This window comes from Solea senegalensis, linkage group LG21 (genome assembly GCF_019176455.1).
Source record: "Solea senegalensis isolate Sse05_10M linkage group LG21, IFAPA_SoseM_1, whole genome shotgun sequence".
Classification (NCBI taxonomy): domain Eukaryota; kingdom Metazoa; phylum Chordata; class Actinopteri; order Pleuronectiformes; family Soleidae; genus Solea; species Solea senegalensis.
Window position 1 is genome coordinate 17,768,725 of NC_058040.1, and position 16,263 is coordinate 17,784,987.

Sequence of the window (16,263 nt, forward strand, 5' to 3'; positions counted from 1 at the left end):
AATCTTACTTTTCTATTTCTATTAAAAATTAAAAAAACAACAACATTTTCTCTTTAAATAACTTCTTTAAAAATACAGAAGGATCCTCTGGTCTCTTGGTAATGGACGCCTGCGGCTGCAGAAACCTGAGCTGAAGTGTCAGATATCACAGACCAAACTGCTGCCGCAGCCTCGTCGGGAGAATCACACATCGATCAACGATGAAGTCACTGCACTCCACACTTACTAAGAATAAAATATGTCAATGACAGATGTTTTAGTATCTGCTCAAAGTCTGTTTATGACAATGTCAACCTTTTAAATGAAGCATTACAAGATTTTAGCAGTAAAAGTGGCAGGTTGTGATTATTTAAGGCAGAGGTTTCAAACTTGGGGTCCGTGGCCCACATGCGGCCCTCCAAATGATTTCATGTGGCCTCGACACTTGATATCAGAAAACTTGGCCCATGACCTCCTCTTCCTGTTTGTATGGTTAGAATTATTATCACATTATTGAATGTATTACAACTTGTTTAGTGTTCCAATGTTTGATTTCTGTTTCTATTTTATCGTGAAATATACATTATTCCATATAAAAACAGAAACCTATTCTGAAATCTTGTAAAGAAAATTGACAAATATCTTCATTTTAACATTTAAACCAAAGAAATCAAAGTGTGACCAAAGAAAACTGTGTTAAATTTAAAAGAATACACTCAATGAAAAGACCAAATTAAAGACACAAAGCAGGAGAGGTGAAATGATAAGTTATATTTCAGGAAAACAATAATCTTACGTACATATATAATGAAATGTTGTCCCACTGTGTTACATTAGAAGTGTTAGCAAATGTTTTCATCATCATGGAAGAAGAGAAACAACAACCAGGCAGACAAAATTCATGCTGTTATTGACCTTTAGGGTCGATCACAGGAGAGGAATGTGAAGGCACACATGAAATTTACAGATTTAAAAAAAAACAAAACAAGTAAAAAATACTATGTGAGAGTAAACGCGACAGAACTAACACGTCTATACGTGGACGCTCAGATTCTCGTCACCACCACGGACGCATTGCAACTGCGTGAGATACTTTTTTTTAAAGCTTTACAGATGTGGAATTCAAACAAAATGGGTTAGGGTTACAAAAAACCCTCAATTTGTGTTAATAAAAGTGCTCACAAGTCAGAACGTCTGCATTTCAACATGGTAAAAACAAAGGAAAACAATAAGAAATGGTGAAGAACATGATGTTAATGATTGTCAATGTGGAGGTTTTTTGCTATTTTTCATTACCAAGCTATTACTGTGAAAATAACAGTGTATTACCATTGTTTTTAACAAGCTGAATTTGCATTATAAATGTGACCTGTCAGGGATGAATGCTCATTGAACTGATATTTATAATAATAACTATCAATTTTTAATGATTTGTATATTTTTCAATGTAATAACAACCTTTTTTTGATCATATTGCCCAGCCCTGTCTAAATCTACCACAACTGTCCCATGTGGTCATTGGAGCCCCCTGCTGAATATATTGGGGTATTGCAGCATTAGTGAGGTTCAGCAAATCAGAGCATGACGCTGAAACTATTCAGAATATCTGTGTCATCTGCCATCAACAGTTCAGATTACAATGTTTGGGGAATCAGGGAAACCAAACGTAAAGTTTCATGTAAACAAAACCTCCCAATGTCATTGTCATGAAAGATCCAGCTCAGTGATGCTGACAAGACTCGACGAGATTGTCAAAAAGAAGAATTGGAAATGCACTATAATCCCATAATAATCAAGAGCACAGAATGGCTTTGTTCAAAACACTTCCTCACAAGAAAGCACCAAAGTGTCCATATCCTGAGCCTGACCTCTGACCTCTCCCTGGACTGAGAGAAAACAATCACATACACAGATGGTTTCAATAAAACAACCTCCCCCCCAAAAAACAGAAAGACAAAAAAGACCCCAGCTGTGGAGCAGCTTCTCAAAACAAGACACATGGTCAATAAGAGACATAAAACCAGTTTCAACTTGGTCCACCATCGTTTTTAGGTCAGTTAAGGCACTTAAGGGGTTCGGGGTTGTAATTTAGTACAGATGTGACAACATCAGTGAGATTGCAGCAACGTTAGTCATCACAGTGTTCAGATTTCAAGCTGCACTGTGCTAAACTGTGTCAGCTGAGGAGAAGGAAAACTGTCACCTCCCATCGAAAAACAATACTGAGCAGGTAATTCAAGTAAAAACAAAACAAGTGTGGAGATAAATTCATGCAGTCCCGTCGTTCCACCCATGAAAACACAACAATGAAGGATTCATGTCTGTGTTTGTGTGTTTACTGTGTTCCTGTAGGAGGAGGTGAAATTATGAATGAAGTGGTGAAATGGTAAAGATGTGTAGGGATCACCTCAAACCGGGGGGGGGGGGCAGCCGTGGCCGATGGAGAGCAGCTGTTTTCAACATCTCTGCCGTTCTGCTGAGTTTCAAGATGTTCACAGAGCGTCAGCAAAATCCCTGCGACTGGTACATTCATCAGAGCTGTCCACGTTATACAAGAGGTTGTCATTCCGCAGACAAGTGACCTATATTTTTCTACAGAGGGACAGTTTTCTCTCAAACACTCATCCCAGGCCCAGGATCCATGACAACACAAGTCTCCAGGGTGTTTTTTTTTCTGGTGCAGGTCGATTAGATGTCGTTGAGAACATCAATCAAACCCTGTCTGTTTCCCTCTTCAGGCTTTTCTCCCACTTCCTTTAAGGCATTTTTTTGTTTTAGTCCAACTTCACCCTCTGCCTCCTCCTACTGGTCATGGTCATCGTCGTATCTCTGAAGCGCATCTTCCAGCTTGGCCGTGATCTTCTGGAAGAAGCTGATCTGCTGACGGAGATGGTGCTGCATCTGCGCACGGAAGTCCCGTACGCGCGTGCGATGGAAGTGTTGAATTTCCGCCAGCGTGGCGCATGAAATGATGTTGCAGCGGTCGTGGAGCTCCCCTTCCTGCTTCGGACAGTCCCTCACCTTAGTCAGTGCACCTGAAAGAGGAGACGTAGGTTTAAGAGAAAACAAAGTCTAAGGTGAAGCTGAAGCAAAAATAAAAACACTGACTTTATTTGTAATATTTGAGTAATATTCTTATTTTACCAGCCTTGTTGCTTTAGGGGGTAAAGTGAGACAAACTCATGTGACATAACAAAATAGCTTTGCTTAGCACAACAAAACTTCAACTTTTTTCCTGTTTGCAAATTTAGTAAGCAATTATCATACAAAATTAGTTTTGAACCGCTAATTGCTTAGCTCACCACAACAAAACGTTCAGTTTTCATATAAGTACTGATGTGTTTTTTAGCCAGTATTAGCTTAGCATACCACAACAAATGTTCAGCATTTTTCAAAACTGAATGTAAAAGGTCTAATTTTAAGAAAACTTGTATCAGTAACAGTATTAGCTTAGTTTAGCAAAAAAAGAAAGAATAAAAACTACAACATACAAGATGTTTTCGAGCCATTAGCTTATTAGCTTATCTTGGGTCAAAAAAACTTCCCCATGCTTTCATATTTAGTAAGCAAAGACCATACAAAATAAGGTTTTGAGGTAGTACTAGCTTAGTTTACCACAAAAACCTTCAACATTTTCAAATGTATAACTAATGAATATACAGGATATGTTTTCAGCCAGTATTAGGGGGATTCTTAGGCTAAGGTCAGCCTAGCTCTTCCACCTTCGTCCTAATGTTAAGCTAAGCTAACCATCCACTGTTTGTAGCTTTAGACACACATGAATGCTATCATCATGTGTGTTTACTAAAATTTCAAAATAGGTCTTTTATATCAGCCACAAGTCCAAGACTAAAACCAGGCTGAGTGCGAGAGTATTTTTTCATGTTTTGAAGTAAAAGCTGACGACGCAAACCTTAGTTTCCTGGTGAACGGAGAAACACTCTGTCACAGTCTGCATTCTTACAGCTTTTTCCTAACTGGCCCAAATCAGGTTCATAAACTTCCACATATGGGCTAAACCCTGCTGTTAATTCAGTATTGGTCCAGATGTGGAATTATCGCAGCTGACAGTTTGCTGTATGTGGGTCAAAGGACCTGGCACACATACAGAGCCTGAAGAAATTCAAAAACGTGGTCCAAGTATTCACAAGAACGTGTGGAGAGTAAATTATGGAAGAAATCAACAATGACTTCAGAGGAAAACTTTGTTTTAAACTTAAAGGAACTAATACTATGAGTGTACAGAAAGTAGCTGATTCTTGCATATTTTTTACAAAAAGCAGCTGTGACTCATGTCGTCTCGTCTTGTGTGATTAAAGTTTCCAGAGGCAGGAAGTCCTAGGTTAAGAGTCGAAGAGGAACTCGTTGTAACGCTTGCTAACGTCAGCTGGTTGCCTGGTGTGATGCTCCTGCCTGATCTCATCAACCAAAAGTCCCTCCTAACCTAATTTCACACACACACACACACACATCGTAAATAAACACCATCTCGACAGGAGCACATGAACCGAGAATCAAGTTGGACTTTGCTCTAGTGGCTGCCAAAGTGATTAGGGAGCTGTAATCTGAACTCTGGAGCTTGGTGAAGCTACCTGAATCCCATCACACACACACAAACAGACTTGTTTTTCTTTCTTAGTAAGGACATAATGCATTCCCTAGCTTTATCCATCACAACTAAGTGCCAAACCCTAATCGCAACCTAAACCCAATTCTAAACCTAGAACAGGACCTAACCCTGGAAAATCCCTTTAAAGTTGTAGGGCTCAGACAAAATGTCCCCACAAGGTCAAAATGTCCTCAAAACCATGTTTTGTACATGTTTTGGACCTCACAGAGCTATAAAGACAAGTACACACCGTTACACCGAAATGCCTAACCCTAATTCTTAATCTAAACCCGCTGAGCCATGCAAAGGATGTGCTTTAACCCTCTTTAACCCTTTAAACCAAGTCTAACCCTCTAAGAACCCTTTTTGCGAGAATTAGCCAAAATGTTCTCACAAAGATGACCTCCAATTCATTAGGACAACCAAAACAAAGCATTATTAATGTCAACCAGTTAATAACTATCCCTACCCTTAACCTAACAATTCAAATCTTTGCCCCAAACTTAACCAGCTCCTCAAAAACGAGGTTCTGCCTCATTAGGACCATATTTTGGTCTCCATGAGGACTACTGGTCCTGAGAAGGTCAGTGTTTATGCCAGAAAATGTCCTACAGAGGCAACAAATACAAACACACACACACACACACACACATTACGACCTCCCTCCCTCTTTTCTTCTTCTTCCTTCTTCTCCTCAACCACCACCAGGAGGAAGAAGGAAAAGAGCGAGAAGAAAAGAGGGAGGAGGGGAAACTAATCCTGAGACTGCTCCATTTTGCATTCCTGCAGTCCCAGGGCAACAGAGTACAAGAGGCCCAGGAATCTGCTCGTTCTTATCACATGTAAACTCTCTGGATCTCACAGACGAGACCAGTCCAAACAACACGGGGACATTTTTGGGCTCAACAAAAACACAGTTGTCCACCTCTTAGTGCCCGGCAGCTTTAATGCGCGGCACTGTAAACATGAGGTGGGCTGATATACACTGATGCACAGAGAGTTTCAGGGAGAAGAAAGAGAACGTAAAACCTCCAGAGTCTTGTTTCATTCGGTTTGTTTACTGAGGGGCCTTCATCGAAATCAGCTGTTATGGAAACTGTGACTAAACTGGCCATTTTGTGAGAGGTAATTGTGACAGCGGTGCAGATTCTTTTTCTTTCTGCTGCATCGTGTTCATGTGTTCATGGGCGTTACTCATCAGACTCCTCTATGACAGCAGCCTTGGATTAATCAGAGCCTCTTGCTTTCATCCCTCAACTCACACTGGAATGTTAAATTCCTTTTGTGCAAGTAATAAACCTTTTTTATTAACGCGCTACAGTTAGTCTTTGTTCTTGGTAGCATTGTGGCAAGATTAGTTTGACAGATTTTAATTAAATCTATAAAATAAATAAACATCTGGGTGTGGATACGACAACGTTTCTTTTTGTAGTTGAGAAATAAAGAAGTGAAGAAAAGGCTGGTCTTCCTCCTCCAGCAATTGTTCCCTCATAAATCACTTGTAGCTCAGGTTTTCCTGAAATGAAAACCAGGCTTTGGTAAGTTTGTAGCCGATGTTCTGTGCCACGAGGTCCTGTAAAAGCCGTAATAATATACACATCATATTACCCTACCATGAATTCCCTAGGGTCAGTTGATCTGGTTTAAGTGCAGTAAGGTTTAGGCTGAGTTTTCCTCATCTTTGCTTAATTTGACCCTTGTTGTTGTTTTTTTAATCACCGACAATGCAAGCCCTCTTTTGCCCAATTATCAGTGTAACAGTAGTTCGAAGATGGATACAGCAACGTGTTATTCGTCAAACAGGAAGTAGGCGAGTTGTGTCCATCACAGAGACCATTGGGATTCAGGCTGTGTGTTTCCATAGTCAGACGCTGTGATTGTATCTGGAGAGAACCGAGCTCTCAGCGCGCTATAGAAACAGAGCCTCCAGGTTTGGCAAACGTCAGGAGTTTCTGTGCCAGGAGTGACTCCCTCCTCCCGACCTGCAGAGAACTAACAAGCGGACTCATCTGCAAGTCCTTTGTGTGTCTGTGTGTTTTCAAATGAGCGAGCACAGTCTCACAGTATCCAGGCCGTTACAATGGACAGGCCCAGGGTTTCAAGTTTTCAACTCTGCAGATTGACGCCGCAGTTGGGTAAACGAAAACAGATGTTGCCCTCGGTTAGGAAACTGGGTCTCTGTGTATTGTCTGCCTTTATGGCAACATAAAAATAGGACGGCGTCTTTTAGGAGCATCATTATTCTTTTAAAGCAAATTAAAATAGCTAAATATGTGTGTCTCTTGTTCCTAAGTCAATTAACGTCTGCTGTTTGGAAACCAAGAGTGAGAGCCGTGGCTTTCAGTTCCTTCCAGCTTCTTTGCTTGGTTTTGCATTTGATTTTTTTTTCTCACACACATGGTGGAGGTTCACAGGTGTAGTTCATGTTTTTGAAGTATAAGGAACTGACACCACACCTAATAAATCTATGCCCGCTGACGTCAAAAGATTCTGTTTTCTTGCAGTTAAACTAAAGTTTGTGTAGTAAACCGCCCACTCCCCCACACCAAAGTCTATTAAGAAAATCTGCATTTTTATAAAACAGCACAAAGGAGTTCTCGATCCACTGCTGCCTCCAGCAGTAAAACTGAAATGTGTTATTTTGTTATTTCAGTGTTTGAAGTTCATTGTTTGAATTTACCTCAGTGCCACAAACTAATCACAGGAGGAAGCAGTAGACCAGCATCTCCTGTATCATCCAAGCTTAAAATTATACAATTATACAATACATATAATACAAACTTGACTTTTGCAGAAGTGGCTAAAAATCTGTTGCGGAATTATTCCTCCTGGAATTAAAGGCTGTTAAATGCTTCACTAACATGTACTAACATGTACTAACATGTACTAACATGTACATGTGGCGTGACCTGCTTCAAAACAAAGTAATAGGAAAGCTCAGGTTACAGCACACAGAGATAGTGTGTGACTCTGCTTACAGCAACATTACCTCACATGTTTATACATAAAAGCCACATAGTGGTTTGTTGTTATTTTAATGTTTAAAATATGATCTATATTAAACCGGTGCTTCCTGTTTTCAAATTGGGTAAAAAAAATGTATCATACAAATTTAGTTTGGATCTGGTGCTAGCTTGGTTTACCACAACAAAGCATGTTTTCAAATTTAGGTTGTTTTTAGCCAGGATTAGCGTATTTTACCACGACAAAACTTCAACTTGTTTTCAAAGTTAGTAAGCACAGAACATACACAAGTGGTTTTTAAGCCAGTATTAGCTTAGCTAACCACAGGAAAACTTGTTTTTAAGATAATTAGCAAACATAAAAGCAATTTATTCTTTGTGAGACATTTGCTTTTTAGTTTATCTTAGCACAACACAACCTCAACATGTTTTTAAATTTAGTTAGCAAGTAACATCTAAACTAGGTTTTTGAGCCAGTAATAACTTAGCTTCAAATTTATAAGCAATAAGGCAGTCTCTTGGCTAAGGTTATAACTTTTCCTTCTTCATCCTAATGTTAAGCTAAGCTAACCATCCTTTAGTTACAGTATAGCTTTGGATACACATGAGCAGTAATCTGCTTTTTTAAATTTCAGCAACTATGTGGAGCATATTTTCCCAAAAATTCAAAGTAACTCTTTATTACAGTGTTTCACAACCCTGGTCCTCAGGGAACACTGCCCTGCATGTAGATGTTGCCCTGCTCCAACACACCTGATTCAGATGAACAGCTCGTTACCAGGCGTCTGCAGAGCTTGTTGACGAGCTGACCATCTGAATCAGGTGTGTTGCAGGGCAACATCTAAAACATGCAGGGCAGTGTTCCCTGAGGACCAGGGTTGAGAAACGCTTTATTATTATCTACCATAAACCCAAAACTACTTCTATTATCTGGTATAATTTTAATGTTTAAAGTAAAACTGTGCTTGATCCCCCTCAGACTAATGATGCTATGCGGCAGCCATTGTGTGTTTGAATTTGCCACTCGAACACACAAACAAACACACACATCCCCACCTTTCTGTACATGGATGATGTCGGGAAAATTGGCCAAGTGTCCTCTGTAGAGGTCCAACAGGTCAGAAATGGGATCCAGGTCCTGGCGTGGCTGCTCAGCAAAATACTCTCCTATGACCTCGTAGGCTTCACCAGTGTACGCGATGGCTTTGTTCAGACCGGTTGAATACACCTGCTGGTCCAGCTCGAAGGACTGACCCAGGAGTCTGAAGGACTGTCCCACCTTCTGGTACTCCTTCTTGAACCCAGCCATCTGTTTGCGGGCAAACTCGTTGATGGTGGTGTTCACGACAACGATGTTCTCGTCCAGCCTTTTGGTGAAGGACTTGAAACCTTCGATTTTGCTCTCCACCTCCTGGAGGTCCAGAGGAACATCAGGCGTGCTGAGGAGGAAATGTGAGGAAACCGCTTTAGAGTTTTGCTTTATTTACACAAATTATTTAACTGTGATTTTCTCTATGGGATTTGGTGCCGGAGAGTGAGTGGTGTACGCCTTTCAATTTCAAGTCAAATAAGGTTGTCTAAATGGAAGATAAAGATCAAGCAGGCATGGGTTCTTTTGTGAGGTTAGCCTCTGGTTTTCCCTTCTGTTCCTGCCAGCAGCCATGTTATCAGTGAAAGGAAGTGTCTGGGTCCCAGGCTGGTTCACAGAAATGACGGTGCACTTTGGCAAAGTGACTGTTGACAGCATGTCAGTGCCTCATCGCACCACACTTCAACAATTCAATGGAGCTGTGATTACACATTTCATACACAATAGCCTGTTACATACTGTACAAGTTAACTAATTTCCTGCATGTGCCGTATCCCCAAAATCCAGGGTTTCAACCCACAACCTCTCCAGCCCATGACCAAACTCTCACCTGATTGTGAGGAAGAAATTGGCACCGACCAGTTCATCCCTCTCCGCCTTCCTCTTGCCCTGTTTCCAGGCTTTCTCGTCTGCCCCGCACGTCAGGAAATGCTGGAAAACGTCACACCGTGCCAACACGGGGTGACTGATCATGTGGTTCATCCACCAGATCAGACCTTTCCTCCTCTTGGAGATGAAGTCCTCCTCGAAGCGTCCCGTGGCCTGCTTCTCCGGCAGGTGGGGCACAGAGATGACGGGGAAACGCTCCACCAGGCGAGCGTACAGCCAGTCAAAGTGTTTATACCTGCGGGAGTGAGTGGAGGGAGAGGGGAACAAGTGGGAGGTGAGAAGGTGTGAGAATGAAGGAGAAAGAATTTTGCTCCCTGGCTGATACTGAAACAAGTGAACATATGTTAAAATGACAGGAAAACAAGGTGGAAGGTGCAGAGGGAATTTCAAGAGAGGAAATATGGAGATTTCTGAAGACTCCAAAGGGCAAAGGGCCACACTTAACTCTGTCTAAGCTATTTCATGGAAACATTTACTTTGAAGGTACAGTGTTCAAAGGGATGAGCTGGTACCAGTACCTTACTGGTCAAAATGAGAGTTTTTTGGCAGATGTTGCAATTGTGATCTGATTTGTTATATATGCCATGAGATACTGCCAAAATATTTACTACTATACTATACTATTTACATTTTTACTGGCACAGAACATAGATCCCTTTGTGATTTGCAAAGGGCGTTGTTACAAATTACACGCTAAGCCCTTATCTGATAAGATGCAAACTACCTAATTGCTTCTCCAAGCACAGACTGTAAAAATGTGAACAAAAGCGTGAACAGTATTTTAACTGAGTCGTGAGTTGTTTATTTCTCATTTATGTGAGCAGGATATTTGAAATTGCGATACTCAAGGTTGTGATGTCAGTGTTAGACCCGAAAACCCTACTTCACATAGATATGTTTGTTCAAGTCTTCCGTTTTCATCATCTTAAAATACATTTTGTATATGTATTTTGGATATCGGCCTTGCTTTAGGAAGGCTGCCATCTTGTGCCATAATGTTGGCACCCTTCCCTTGGGGTAGCGGAGGAAAATGGTACGATATGCAGTTAGCTGATTAGGCGACATGCTACGTATCTTGCTGACACGGCCATCAGGCACAGCCTACAGGCTGCCTACCAGGTACTGTTCTCAGTTGAAACGCAGGCTTGATCCAGGGCTTTACCATTCCAAACTGTACCGTACTGAACCGTACCATAATGGATAAAAGGCAGAAGGTTGTGAAAGATTGCTAACGTCCTTTATGGTATGTGAAGGCCACGGTAGTTCCTTGATGTGCCTGGAAAAGGGAGTTGTGTTTGGAGGAGTTCTGAGTACTTTGGGTCTTCGGGACCAGAAGACCCAAAGTACAAGCTCCTAAAGAAGAGTGAAGAAGAAGAGGAGTAAGAGGTGAAGCGTTTATTTACCTGCGGTTGACTTGAATGTTTGTGTGCGTGGGGGTCAGGCCGTACGACATGTAGCTCTTCATGCCTTTGAACTTGGTCTGCTTGGTGGGGTCATCAATGGTGCACGTGAACGGGTACGGATCCTCCTGCCACTCAGGTCCATGCTTCCCCATCACCACACAGATCCTGTCCCCATCCTTGACAAACGCCGAGGCTTCCCCGAGCAGGAAGGCCTCGCCTCCAGACTTGACGAAGGTGGAGAACCTGTTGAGGTTCCTCCCCACCGTGGCCGAGCTCTTGGCCTGCTGGTGGTGCTGATGTTGCTGTTGGCCGCTTTCACGCCGCGCTGGTAGGGAGGTGGTGACTGGGTACAGGGGGGGCGAGCTGCCAAACCCTGGAGGAACATCAGTGGCAGGAGAGTTGTCGTCCCAGTCGTCGTCCCAGTCGTCATCGCTGCCCTGGCTGGTGTGGAAGCTGCTTCCACCACTGCCAACACTTCCAACCCCGACTCCTCTCTGGGAATGGGAGTCAGCGGGTGTGAAGGACGTCTGCGTCGCTGGAACAGCTTTGGTTTTTGAGGAGAAGCCGTTGTTGTTGTTAGAGGTGATGTGGTCCCTGATGATCTCCACATAGGAGGCGGGGAAGAGGCCAGCCTGCCCCCTGCTGTTCTCCCCCTCCAACCAGCCCTCCAGCTCCTCCTCACTGAACAGAGTCACCAGCTCATTCTCAGTTATGGAGATCTCTCCTGGGTTTTCAGAGTGGAAATCATACAACACCCTGGCCTTCAGCGCCATAATTCAACACGCTGTTACGAACAACCTCTTTTCTTAAAACCTTTTCCCTGTTTTTACTTCCAGAACTTTTTTTCTTCTTCCTTGGATCAAAACTTTTGAAGATCTCTTGAAGATCTTAGATTAGATTTAGTCCTAACAGCAGCAGCAGCAGGAGTCTCTCCAGTGCTGTCAAACTCTAACAGACTTGTATCCGTGCGTTCAGGAACAAGAGCAGGAACAGCAGCAGCAGCAGGAGGAGGAGGAGGAGGAGAAGGCTACCCGACACGCACCTCCTCTCTCTCTCTCTCTCTCTCTCTCTCGCTCTCTCTCCCTGAGGCTTCAAATATCACTTGTTTCCACGCAGAACTTAATCCAGGTCGGAGGAAAACCCCGACTTTACAAGTGGTTTCTCTCCAGGAGAAAAGATGCGGATCAAAGTACCGAGCGGGCGAACTTGTGACGAAGTGAGGCGGCTTCGTGAATTCTCCTGATAAGAGTCAGCGAGGAAGGAGGGAGGAGAGGAGAGGAGAGAAGAAGGGAGGGAAGGAAGGAGGGAGGGAGGGGGTGATAGTCCTCTCTCTCTCTCTCTCTTTCTCCCAGATGCTTGTAAGTTTTAAAGGACCAGTCCTAACACGTAGTAGACTGTGTGTGAGTAATGGAGGGAGGAGCCACGAGCGAGTTGAGTCAAGTCACTGGTGGAGTTACTCATGGAAAAAACCCACGTAAACCACAGTTTAAAGCCTTTTCATCCTCTTCATCATCACATTTATCTTCAACACCACCTTTTAAAGGCACGAGCCCACTATTATAGACTGGAAAGACATTCTAATGCACCACACTTATAATAATAAAATAAATCATTAAAAAAGTGATTTAAATGTATAGAATACACACAGAGTTAGTGTGTGTTTTCTTAAAATAGTATATAAGTATAACATTATAGAATACCTTCTTCTTAATTCAATATACAATACAATATAATATTATAGAGGAATAGAATGGGACAAAGGGAAAAGAAGAAGAGATTGAATACAGTAGAATATAATTAAAATTAAATACAACAGACAAACTAGAATGCAGTAGAGTACAATATGATTTTATAATCTATAAAATAATTGCAGAATAATAATAAAATGGGATAAGTAGAATAGGGCAGAATGAAAATAATAAGACATTGAATAGAGTACTTTAAATACAATACAATATAATATAACAGAATACAGGCAGAATTCATTATTATAATCTAATAGTGTGTTTTCCGACCGCGTTCACTAGAGGTCAGCGTTTCACCACACAGTGGTAGGAAACAACAGTTCTTCTTTCTGTCCAGATGATGGCAGTAAAGAGACTTTTTAGTTCATCAACCATAAACTGTACTGTATGTACAAGTAAAAATAAAGTAAATAAAGATACAACAACTGCTACTAAATGGTGAAAGCAGGTGTGATGTTTCCTCAGTGGCTGCTTTAAACTCTGGCTGGCAGTAAATGTTGGAATCAGTGCAAACGTGAATAACTTTTTCTTCCTCCTGTCAAATTGATTTGTTCTCGTGCAGCTGTGTGAAACATCTGTGGAAAAGATGTGAGCGCGGTCGGAATCAGCTGCAGAATCGTCACAGTCACACGACACCTCAGAGGATTTTCATAGAACTCATCTGAGCACCGTGGGATTAATTGAAACTCGTTTTATTCTAATTTATAAGATCTCTTGTGTTGTTTTGTGTCATTTTTACAATAGACAATCAAAAACTAAGCATCAAGTTGCCTGTGCTCTAAATATTGGCAAAAATTAAAGCTGCAATTCAGTACATACAACAATTTTATTATCCAAAAATCAACACGACTCAGTTACAAATGTAAAAACCTCATTAGTTGAGGGAAATGTGATATGGCAACACAGCAGGACGATCTTTCCTCCATCGTTGGATGAGTGAACATGATTTATCTGCTTCTTTGCAGCTTTTTAGTTTGGAGAAAATGTAAAAGTGATGGAGTTGTTTTCCCCTGAGATTATTTACAACATGATTTGACAGCATTTGACTTAAAAAGGGGACACGGTGAGAGATGGAGAGATTTTTCTTTCAGGCAACATGGAGGAAGATGGGGGGGAGGGGGGAAATTATAGTCATAATCATTTAAATAAAAAAGTCATGATTCAGGTTCCAGGCGTGGGAGAACAGGGAGGATGAGGTTTCCAAAGGACGAGTCCTGAGTGATGAAGAAGCCTGAGGAGTGTGTGTGTGCGTGCTGTAGAACACAGAGAAAACACACAGGTTAGTTTTAAACGTAGCTACATGAATAACTGGGGGGGGGATCATCCAACACATAAGATGAAACAATTTTAAACATAAAACGGAGACGGGGAGCATGAGGAAATGCTATCATGGATCACACAGTCAGACATGAGGGGGGAAAACACAGAAAAAGTGATTAATAACCACATCCTGGCAGGAATAACAAATTAAAAATTAAATTGATAACATAAATATGCTGTCTAATACAAAAAAATACAAAAATAAAATACATCTCTAATATAAAGAGGACGTAAGAGACTCATAACTACTGAGTGAGTGGGTAAAAGGATATTAAAATGTTATATTTGATGTACTATTATGATTTGACTAAGGCCAGATAATCATCATCTGAAGAGAGAGATAATTAAACGGATTCAATTCTAAATATCTGATGTAATGTTATTGTTTGTGATCCTGTAATGTTGCATTAGTATATGTATTTCTGTGTGTGTACTACTGTACTATTTGTTGCCTCTTTAGGACCTTTTTTCTGGCATAAACACAGGACCAGTAGTACTCATGGAGACCAAAACCTGGTCCTAGCCTCATTTCTGTGTGTGTCACCTGCAGGGCGGCTTTCTGCTGAGCTGCGATGTGCTGCTGTTCTGCGTTGTCCCTGAAATCCTTCAGACCCAGCCTACAGAAGTATTATTATACACATGAGAAAAATACCTGCTTCATGATTTCATTTCTCATGATAAAAAAATGTTTATGGAAGGTTTGATCACAGGGACAAAAGTCCCAGTATCCTCCGTCCATGACTGTCCATCCATACCTGGCTCCAGGTGTGTTCAGAGACGGATTCTGCAGGAGCCTCCTCCGCTCCTTCTCCAGCTCCGCCAGGATTGCAACACGTGCTTTGTTAGGAAAAGCTGCATATGAAAAAAGACAGAAAACGACATAATGTATTAGAATACAACGATTCAATTTAATTTCATGATGAGTCAGGGAACAATGAGTGTGGAGGATTGTGCTGAGAACAAAATAACCCTGCTTTCATGTCAAATTTCAAACAAATTTACAGTTGTAATATGGACAAAATGAAAGGGTTCATACACCTTTAATAATGTCAAATTCAAGCACTTTCAAGGCTTCATCAAGGACTTCCAGTACAACTGTGTTACATTACATATAGCTTTACATTACAAAAATATTCTTAAAAGTTGACCAAAAACAATGGATTCTTGTGCTGGGCCTTTACCACTGTCGTCTGGTTAACTTTCATATCCTTCATGGGTGTAAAAAACCCCATAAGTCATTGTTCTTGTCAAATTTTAAATGTTTTTACTGTAAAATGTGTTCTCAACGGAAGCCGTGAAGGCATCGCTGTTTCTGTGTTGCCTTCGCGGCACACGGAATTTCCAGTTCCACTCTCTTGTCTGAACAAACTGACCGGTAAAGACGAAATCATTTCAGTGCTAACACTGAAGTTTTAGCGCTTAATCTTCACCATTACCTTGTCCTGGAGGATTAGCAGCCATGACGCAGCGCGTTTAGCTCAGTTTTTTTCTTTTCCGCTCGGCTAATGTTGTACTGTTGTACTGTTGACTGTTAGCGAACAACGATAAGAAACCTCACTCTGTGACGAACAAAACTGGAACCTGCGCTGGATTAACAACAACGTGTTTCTTTATCGTGTTATTATGTTGTTTACCAGTTAATCGTTTTTCAAGAAAAATAACGACACAAGTGTCGATTGTGAGCAGGATGTTCGTCTTATTTCATCGTGTACCCGGACCGGTTTTTGTGTTAGGCAGTGAGATAGGGCTAAAAAAGACAATGTCTCACTCCACTCCCCTTTCCGTGAGCTTTTTCTGATAACAACATGAGCTGCACAAACAGCTAGCAATTTACAAAATGAATAGAGAATACTAGCTAGAAATAACTTTATCAGCTACATAAATCATTATCATAACTTAAAGGAAGTTTAAATTTAAATTTGAGAATCGTGTCCCTAAAACACAATGTCATCAATCTTTTACGTTTAAATGCTTAATAAACGTATATCAAATTGGTTTATTAAAAGCACAAATACCTGTACACATTTGCAATACTCATATATTATTACCAATTACCAATAGAACAGACAAATGGTCAGGTTAGAATAAAAACTATGACAGGGAAATGCTAATTACATACAAATCAATTTGGTGGAGGCTTAGATCAAGCGACATGACAAGCGTGATTGATTTATTGACATGAATGTGTAGTTTTTATTGTTTTAACTAGTTACTGACGTCACATTTGCGCTGGTTTTTTTTGGGTTTTTTTAAAGCAAAAAAAACA

General features: G+C 41.1%; 2 protein-coding genes across 2 annotated transcripts; both read right to left on the reverse strand.

Annotated features, from left to right (window-relative positions):
• Positions 1–735: 735 nt before the first annotated feature.
• LOC122758109 (sorting nexin-18-like) lies at positions 736–11,958 on the reverse strand. The gene is made up of 4 exons (XM_044012010.1): positions 10,933–11,958; positions 9,471–9,764; positions 8,608–8,990; positions 736–3,014 (listed from the first exon to the last, which is right to left on the reverse strand). Exons 1-4 carry the CDS (start codon positions 11,703–11,705, stop codon positions 2,782–2,784), a joined length of 1,683 nt encoding a protein of 560 aa, XP_043867945.1. The 5' UTR covers positions 11,706–11,958; the 3' UTR covers positions 736–2,781.
• A 1,526-nt stretch (positions 11,959–13,484) lies between these two features.
• Positions 13,485–15,753, reverse strand: LOC122757990 (SOSS complex subunit C-like). Its single transcript, XM_044011765.1, has 4 exons — positions 15,434–15,753; positions 14,753–14,849; positions 14,542–14,614; positions 13,485–13,930 (listed from the first exon to the last, which is right to left on the reverse strand). The coding sequence occupies exons 1-4, from the start codon at positions 15,456–15,458 to the stop codon at positions 13,832–13,834; spliced, it is 294 nt and encodes a 97-aa protein (XP_043867700.1). The 5' UTR covers positions 15,459–15,753; the 3' UTR covers positions 13,485–13,831.
• Positions 15,754–16,263: the final 510 nt, after the last annotated feature.

Excerpts from the sequence above, each read along its gene's own strand:
- LOC122758109 (XM_044012010.1), bottom strand. The coding sequence starts at position 11,705 with ATGGCGCTGAAGGCCAGGGTGTTGTATGATTTCCACTCTGAAAACCCA. Across the intron at positions 9,765-10,932 it reads AACATTCAAGTCAACCGCAG|GTATAAACACTTTGACTGGC; the intron begins GTAAATAAACGC and ends TCACTCCCGCAG. Across the intron at positions 3,015-8,607 it reads CATCATCCATGTACAGAAAG|GTGCACTGACTAAGGTGAGG; the intron begins GTGGGGATGTGT and ends CTCCTCTTTCAG.
- LOC122757990 (XM_044011765.1), bottom strand. The coding sequence starts at position 15,458 with ATGGCTGCTAATCCTCCAGGACAAG. Across the intron at positions 14,615-14,752 it reads CTGAACACACCTGGAGCCAG|GCTGGGTCTGAAGGATTTCA; the intron begins GTATGGATGGAC and ends ATACTTCTGTAG. Across the intron at positions 13,931-14,541 it reads AGCAGAAAGCCGCCCTGCAG|CACGCACACACACACTCCTC; the intron begins GTGACACACACA and ends TGTGTTCTACAG.